This window comes from Watersipora subatra, chromosome 2 (genome assembly GCF_963576615.1).
Source record: "Watersipora subatra chromosome 2, tzWatSuba1.1, whole genome shotgun sequence".
Taxonomy (NCBI): Eukaryota; Metazoa; Bryozoa; class Gymnolaemata; order Cheilostomatida; family Watersiporidae; genus Watersipora; species Watersipora subatra.
The window spans coordinates 53,062,517-53,071,431 of NC_088709.1; the positions used below are offsets into that span (position 1 = coordinate 53,062,517).

General features: G+C 36.9%; 1 protein-coding gene across 1 annotated transcript; it reads left to right on the forward strand.

Annotated features, from left to right (window-relative positions):
* The first annotated feature begins 6,700 nt into the window (after positions 1-6,700).
* LOC137388324 (uncharacterized) lies at positions 6,701-8,405 on the forward strand. The gene is made up of 2 exons (XM_068074810.1): positions 6,701-6,806; positions 7,921-8,405. The coding sequence occupies exons 1-2, from the start codon at positions 6,701-6,703 to the stop codon at positions 8,403-8,405; spliced, it is 591 nt and encodes a 196-aa protein (XP_067930911.1).
* The last annotated feature ends 510 nt before the right edge of the window (positions 8,406-8,915 follow it).

The window sequence follows — 8,915 nt, forward strand, 5'->3', positions numbered from 1 at the left end:
CACTTTTAGCGCTGATATCTTATAGCTTACTGTAAAAAATCGTTAAACTTTTCAACCTTAGCTCGAATGAGTACATATCATTAGCTGATAATCATGATGAGCCTGTTGGTTACCTGTGATAATCGAAAAGTGCTGCAAAAATTATTTCCGAAGTATTGGGTCACATGATCAGATTAAGACTTGACGATTAGTCCAAGCCAAAAGAAAACTGTAAAGTAGCGAGCATCTATATTTGATACGGGGTCTTCGGCAGAACCTGAAGTGTTTGTCATAAACTAGTGCTACAATAAGTTTTATATTGAGCTTTTTATTGGCCTTTCAATTCTCGTGAGAACATCACGTGACAAGACGATAACCAAACTGTAATGAATACGTCAAATAAATAAAGAGATTCCAATCTATGGTAGCTTTTCGTTTTTGAGTGTTTAAGAGCTAGTAATCACATTTCCACATATTTGGCACTTACAACACAACGTAGTAAGACATGGTGAATTTATTGATACCAAATAACGAATGTGAATTTTGTTGCGAGTCAACCTTTAAGCTTTTTTATTGCTCATTGCTGAACCACCAAGCTAGTGGAATTTTTCTTTACTATTGCTTTGTAGATTGTGGGACGCTCCTCTACCACCCTGGTATTCCAGCTTGGAAATCAGCTTATTAAGACTCCAGTTGGACTTACAGGGGAATTAGAAAGCATGCAACCTCTAAGCATAGATGATTTGGTAAGATCAAGGTTAGTGTTCTAGAAAGTACTGGCGCATTGCATTCTCATGTTTTAGATCCTATGGCAAAACATTGCATACGGTATGTTAATATGATCATTTTTGCTGTATCAATATTTGATTTTTATTGTAGTCACCGCTGCAAAAGAGTGATAGAATAGCGTACCCATGTCAAGCATCCCAGAGTCTACTACAAAAATCCGGTGTAACTACTTTGCAGACAAAAAGGCACCCTGCTGGCTATGTACTCAAGAAGTAAGTCATATGCACTGCAGCAAGACTCGCTTACATTGCTGTCAATACTGACAGCATTATGACATATAGGCTGCGCTGTCATGTCACTATGACATGTTCACACACTTGCTCTAGGATTGCATTAGTATGCCACAGAATATGATCATAGACATCTGTAGACCTATCATAACATATCATAACCCGAGAGAATCAACTGTAAACAGTTTTAAATAGAAGTTGAATGGTGCTTCACATCCAGGCATGTCAGTTGCTAAAATCCAGTCATGTCATTTTTCAATATCCAGGCATGGCGCTTGCTAATATCCAGGCATGTCAGTTGCTAATATCCAGTCATGTCAGTTGCTAATATCCAAGTATGTCAGTTGCTATTATCCAAGCATGTCAGTTGCTACTATCCAGGCATGTCAGTTGCTAATATCTAAAGCATATCACTTGCTACTATTCAGGCATGTCACTTGCTAATATCCAGGCATGTCAGTTGCTACTATCCAGGCATGTCAGTTGCTAATATCCAGGCATGTCGGCCAAGAGTTGGAGTTGGAATGACATCCCGTCTGTTTAGAATTTGAAATGTAGTTTGCAAACAAAACCCGATTTAAACTTCGACTATTCAAAATGAGTCACCTTTTTAGCCAATGAATTACCACATCGATATACATACTGTTTTCTTGTATTTGCGTCGCTGTTAACATTGCGATATGTGATTGTTCACTTCTATGTTGTACTCTGTCAATGATGGCTGTTCAAAATAGACAAGCATAATACGAAGATTTTGCTGATCTGGTGTCGGTGACTGATACAAAGGCAGTTTTACAACAATTTTTCGTTTTACACTAAACCCACTTTGTAGGTGTGAAAGCAACTCCTATAAATTACCCCGGCGTAGATGCACCTACAAGATTATTTGGAATACAATAAAATTTGGAACTTGTTAGTTAGATCAATTTTCTGGTATTAGCAAAACATTTGACACATTGGCCAATTAGCTAGCATGAGACTAATTTTATCAGCCCGCACGTGATTGGCTGATCTGAAGCCTCAAAGAGTTTAAAGGTTGACTTGCAATAAAATTCACATTACAGTTATTTGATATGAAAAGGTTCACCATTATTTACTCTGTTGTGTTGTAGATGCAAAATATGTGAGAATGTGATTACAAGCTCTTAAAAGCTTAAAAACGAACAGTTAATCGCAGCCACACGACACCGCCGTAGTTTGGATTCGCTCTCCAAAACGGCTCAAATGGGACATACTTGTCACAGGATGGTTTCTGTTTACACTTTCATGCAATCTCATTCGTCAAAATATTATCACAAATATACTTCACGCATTCAATAAAACCATGTCTATTGTTCTTACGCGTCTGTTTTATCGTCATTGTAATGCTGTCACTTTTAGCGCTGATATCTTATAGCTTACTGTAAAAAATCGTTAAACTTTTCAACCTTAGCTCGAATGAGTACATATCATTAGCTGATAATCATGATGAGCCTGTTGGTTACCTGTGATAATCGAAAAGTGCTGCAAAAATTATTTCCGAAGTATTGGGTCACATGATCAGATTAAGACTTGACGATTAGTCCAAGCCAAAAGAAAACTGTAAAGTAGCGAGCATCTATATTTGATACGGGGTCTTCGGCAGAACCTGAAGTGTTTGTCATAAACTAGTGCTACAATAAGTTTTATATTGAGCTTTTTATTGGCCTTTCAATTCTCGTGAGAACATCACGTGACAAGACGATAACCAAACTGTAATGAATACGTCAAATAAATAAAGAGATTCCAATCTATGGTAGCTTTTCGTTTTTGAGTGTTTAAGAGCTAGTAATCACATTTCCACATATTTGGCACTTACAACACAACGGAGTAAGACATGGTGAATTTATTGATACCAAATAACGAATGTGAATTTTGTTGCGAGTCAACCTTTAAGCTTTTTTATTGCTCATTGCTGAACCACCAAGCTAGTGGAATTTTTCTTTACTATTGCTTTGTAGATTGTGGGACGCTCCTCTACCACCCTGGTATTCCAGCTTGGAAATCAGCTTATTAAGACTCCAGTTGGACTTACAGGGGAATTAGAAAGCATGCAACCTCTAAGCATAGATGATTTGGTAAGATCAAGGTTAGTGTTCTAGAAAGTACTGGCGCATTGCATTCTCATGTTTTAAATCCTATGGCAAAACATTGCATACGGTATGTTAATATGATCATTTTTGCTGTATCAATATTTGATTTTTATTGTAGTCACCGCTGCAAAAGAGTGATAGAATAGCGTACCCATGTCAAGCATCCCAGAGTCTACTACAAAAATCCGGTGTAACTACTTTGCAGACAAAAAGGCACCCTGCTGGCTATGTACTCAAGAAGTAAGTCATATGCACTGCAGCAAGACTCGCTTACATTGCTGTCAATACTGACAGCATTATGACATATAGGCTGCGCTGTCATGTCACTATGACATGTTCACACACTTGCTCTAGGATTGCATTAGTATGCCACAGAATATGATCATAGACATCTGTAGACCTATCATAACATATCATAACCCGAGAGAATCAACTGTAAACAGTTTTAAATAGAAGTTGAATGGTGCTTCACATCCAGGCATGTCAGTTGCTAAAATCCAGTCATGTCATTTTTTAATATCCAGGCATGGCGCTTGCTAATATCCAGGCATGTTAGTTGCTAATATCCAGTCATGTCAGTTGCTAATATCCAAGTATGTCAGTTGCTATTATCCAAGCATGTCAGTTGCTAATATCCAGGCATATCAGTTGCTGATTTCCAGGCATGTCACTTGCTAACATCCAGGCATGTCACTTGCTAATATCCAGGCATGTCAGTTGCTAATACCCAGGCATGTCATGTGCTAATATCCAGTCATGTCAGATGCTAATACCCATGCATGTCAATTGTTAATATCCAGTCATATCAGTTGCTAATATCCAGTCATGTCAGATGCTAGTATAGCCATAGATGACATAGCAATATTTCCATACTATGGCCATACTGCTTTCTGTGCACTGCATCGCTGGCATGCTATCAATGTAACAGTATTAGGTTGACTGTGTACGCACCACTGTGTTACCCCTGCATATGTATGGGAATAATATGTTACTCATGTATATGTACTGTGGAAATGTTATGTTACCACAGTGCATATACTGTAGAAGTAACGCGTATGCATTGAAGAAATAACAACTTACCACATTGCTTGCATTGTGGAAGTACCGTGTTACTATTGTACAAGCATGGTGAGAGTGCGATGTTATCTATATTCATTCATTATGAGATTGTGATGGTGCCACTTTGCACTGTTTGAGTACTACAATGTCACTGTACATGCACTTTTGGAGTACTACGTGTATTTTGTTACAATTTCACTGTAGAAAGACTATGTTATCAAAGTGTGAGCGTCAGTATATATTGTATTACAGAGACTGATGAATGTATCACACATTCAGGATTTTATAATAAAGCCATCTCTAACCAAACTCTACTGTATATTTATAGAGCGGTATTTTAGTGTGTACATTTCCCTTTTTTTAGATTTCTTGTAGCTTTATAGGCTATTTCATATGGTGTTAGTAATTATTAGTATAGTTCAAGGTAACAGCGAGTGTTTTTCCTGTTCAGCCCGTTCTTGCCGCTTCCACTTACTGCTACCCGCTTGACACGTCACTGTTGCTATTGATCAGCGTGATAGTCTGCATGCAGAGCTTCCCAATTGGAGTTGCTCTTGCCTCGATTTTTAAATGTTCCCTTGTCTAGACTTGTCGACTTTTGATCATTGTTGCGGCAGTTAAGAGTTTATCAGAAAAACTTTATCAAAAATAAAATAAAAAGTTTGTAGAGCTTATGAACTGGAATAAATCAAGCATCAGCCATAGTTATCAGTAAGAAATGATTTAGCAGAAATTAGGTGGTTAAGTAGAGAGAGGTTGGTAAACTCTAACACCACTAGGTTTGTATGCTAAACACAACTGATTGGTTTAGTGCCAAATAAGCTTTCTGTTTGTTCACTTGAACACTTACTACTCTATGGGAGGTGATATGGTAGCATATACAATGCCACACAGAGGAGTGAAGACATTTACTGTAATAAATGTCACCACTCCTGTCTTGGATTATTTCAGTGTGACCCAAAAGTAAATGTTATCCGCAATCTCAAAGTGAGACTGAGAGGCTGTGATCAATTAAATAGAGATTGTGTACTATGTCAAAGGTTAGGGAGGTAATTGACTATTATCTCTCATGAAGCAAATATGATGGCACAAAGGCATATCACAGTGAACACCAGTCTTATATCACATCAACAGTAGTACTCAATAGCTATTAGTAATATTTATAGTTTGGTTGGGATTCAGGCGTGTCCAAATTTGCCGGTTCTGGACCATGGATGCATTCGACAGAGATAATCAAGGAGTTGTCTACTACTTCACAGTTGTCAGCTCTTGAATAAAAGCTTTTCCAATACTCTGTAAGTCACCCCTTATCATTGCTTAAAGCAATTAGTTTTTATTTTATATTCTCTTTGAATTGTCCTGCTTTACTTATATTCAGTTTTAATCAAAGTTATCAGAAGATAAACCAGAAATATGTGAACCTTAGTAACTGTAATATATGGAGTGTGTGAGCCATATAGATCAGTGAATCATAGTTTAGCAAAAATTAGGTTTGCATGAGATTTACCAAACATAGAAAGAGTTTGGTAACTTCAAACTCAACTATGGATGCTGTGCAGGGGAATTTGGTAAAGTTTAAAAGCTATCCTAAAATGACTGATTGCTATGGTTTAGATGGGTAACAACCGCACGATTGCCCTTAGTAAACTTTTTCCCGACAATAATTGATCCGTAATACAACTCCCCCACTTAAAAAACACATTTAAAAAATTTATTTTCTACCCCAAAATGCTTTATTATTTCATTATTTAAATTCGGAGCAGTTATCCTATAAAGGAAGTTGTTTTGCAGCCGTTTAAATAAACTTGTACTAAAAATTGTGGGAATATCGTAAACAATGGGAGCTTATACATTAACCTAGAGCAAGGTATCCTAAAAAGTGTATTATTATATTGCCTAAGACTTTTAGACATTTTATCTAAAGAGTGTGATACTTAATTGTACCACATGAAACTAATAGTAATAAAATGCTTAACTTATAGAGTGAAGTTCCACTTAAACATATTTTAATATTTAGCTCTGATTTATCATTGAGCACTCTGTAACGAATTGTGCGGCATCTACTTTATGTATATGAATTATAAATATGAATATATATACATGTATATATATGCATGTATATATAATGTGCATATAATATAATGTATATTTATTGTATATTTATATGCAATATACATAAATATCATATGGTTTATTGATATATAATTCATATTGATTTATATATATTTACATATACATGTATATAAATATAATATTCCTGTATATGTATTTGAAGTATGTACATGAGAAAGTATTTATGGTATCTTCAAGCTGTACAAGTGAGCAAAATACGCATGTCATACAGCCAATCAGTGTAATTACTTAACAGTATAAACTTGGCTGAGGAATTCTAAGATTTCTAGCGGAATGTGATGACATCACTCACTCAGTAGTTCTCAGTGAAGTTACACAGTAGTTACAGTGAGTTACACAGAGTCCCTTCATTCTGAGCTATTATTATTAACTGTTATTGACTGCTATCATTCTTCGATCATGAGCATCGCGCATTGTCCACCACAGACTGGCAGCGGGATAGGCGGGCTTCGTTTATCCTCATCCAGCTCGCTGGCCGAGCTGGATAACACCTCTTATGGTTTCGGTAAGCAATGTATAAATACATGTTCATTTTCACTGAAGGAATATTGTAAGTTTATAATCTGTCTATAAAAAAGATGTAATGTTTCTCTTCCTTGAAGCAATATAAGTTTATAATCTGACTATAAAAAGATGTGAAACTCATAAACTATTGTGAAAATAAATACATTAGAATCGATGTTTAGCTAGTTACTACTTAGCGACTGCTGAAAGGAATAAGGACCTCATCTAAACTGATATATTGTTAAAGTGAGAGACAGTAGAGCAGTGAGCTGTAGAGGAGCAATTTATGTGTCTTTTAAAAACAAAGAGTCTAGTATCAGGCGCTTCAGTTCAAAAATTTGTGTTGGAATCAAACCAAAGCGGATGGCGCATGAGAAGTTGTCATACCCATTAATTTCCTTTCATCATTCAAACTGTAGTTTGTGGAATGAATCAACAAACATGAAAATGAGAGACTATTTAGTCACGCATTTGACATATGAGCAAAAGATCTGACTGTTATGTCTATATCCTTTCTCACCAATTTTTTGTTTGTCTAAGACATGTCTGTAAAATAAAACATAACATTTAATATATATTATAAAAATGCTTAAGAATGCTTGCTTTTGACTCATATTTGATTACTTTATTTTAGTCCATACTACCTCCTTTGTTAGGTTGATATGAAATATTTTAAACTGATATCAGCTGCTTCAATCAACTTAGTAAATCAGTCAAAAGACTGCAACAAATTTAATTATAAAATGTAGTGACATTTATTCGAAAGAGTAGCCTCAGGACCTACGTAATAATAAGTCATGAAAGGTCATGATGTCGTTATTCTTATTAAAAACTCGCTATAGCTAGGCCAGTACACTCAACTAAAAGATTTCCTTAATATAAGACTTGATAAATTCATTAACTATTTGCAAGTGTCTTTCTCCACAAATTCAATCGGTGAAAAAGTGAACATCTCATGGTGACACAACTATTAACATTCCGCTCCAACCAAACTTTTATGAACTGTCATAACTTTCACTATTGAGTCAGAGTGTTATGAAACTCGATAAGTAACTTTGTTACAAATAGAACTCGATCTAAGAAGTTTAAACTGAAATTGTATTATTTCATTTTAGAACTCCCTGAATTCTTTGCTCAAGAAGAGGGCAGCTCTTCCTCCTCCGGACAATCTGCGCCAGCAATTACTTGGCCACTGCCTGCTGCCCTTCAATTTATGCTAGATGCTGGTCATCTAGCTACTTTGAGGGCAGCAGAGCCAAAAAATTTAACGTGGCCAGTGATGGAGGAAGAGCTGCCTGATTCGACATCTACTCCTTCATCTCAACCTCTTCCAATGCAATCAGCACCCTATCCACCTTCACACTCCAAATCTTCACCTCAATTTCATTCATCAACACCCCGATCAGTACAAAAGAAACCATCACCCCATCTACCTTCACCATCGAAATCATCACCTGCATCTCCATCATCAACATACTTAAAAGCACCACTCCTCCCATCATCGCCACCATCTCCAGCCCAAACTGGAACAGTAACAAAGATTTTAATTGGTTGCGCCGCGGTAGGAGTGGCAGTGGCAGCCTTCAAGCTGTACAAGTAAGTTCTTATGCTAAACAACCTATATCATTATAGTACATGTTCTATTGCTGACTAAAGCCTGGTTCCTATATCGATTGCGAGACTCCGGCGGTAACAGGCCCGCTGGCATATGTTCACATAAAGCCACATCGTTATTAATATCGTAAACATAATTTTGTGATCAAATAAAATTTTCGCTCCCCCATGCCGTTCCTATAATGGTGACCTTTACCCGTACAGTGCATTCGGGAAGGCTTTGCCTGCGGTTTTTGCGAAATTTGAGCAGTGCGAAACTATTGCGATGCTGCCGGCAACTACTGGCGGTCCTTGGTGGTACTTGGCGTAGGTTCCCATTTCACCGCTAATAACCAGCTGTGCTGTCGCCGGTGCTTTGCGACGTATATGGGAACCAGCCTTTAAGAATTTAACTAATATCTACATGTTACCAAATATAATTCTTTGACTTGTAGGCACTGGTGCCAATGAAACCACCACTTCATTGCCACCAGAGGATGCTGCCATTGCCACTTCT

Coding starts and splice junctions, on each gene's coding strand:
- LOC137388324 (XM_068074810.1), top strand. CDS start 6,701: ATGAGCATCGCGCATTGTCCACCACAGACTGGCAGCGGGATAGGCGGG. Junction 6,807..7,920: donor TAACACCTCTTATGGTTTCG/GTAAGCAATGTA, acceptor ATTTCATTTTAG/AACTCCCTGAATTCTTTGCT.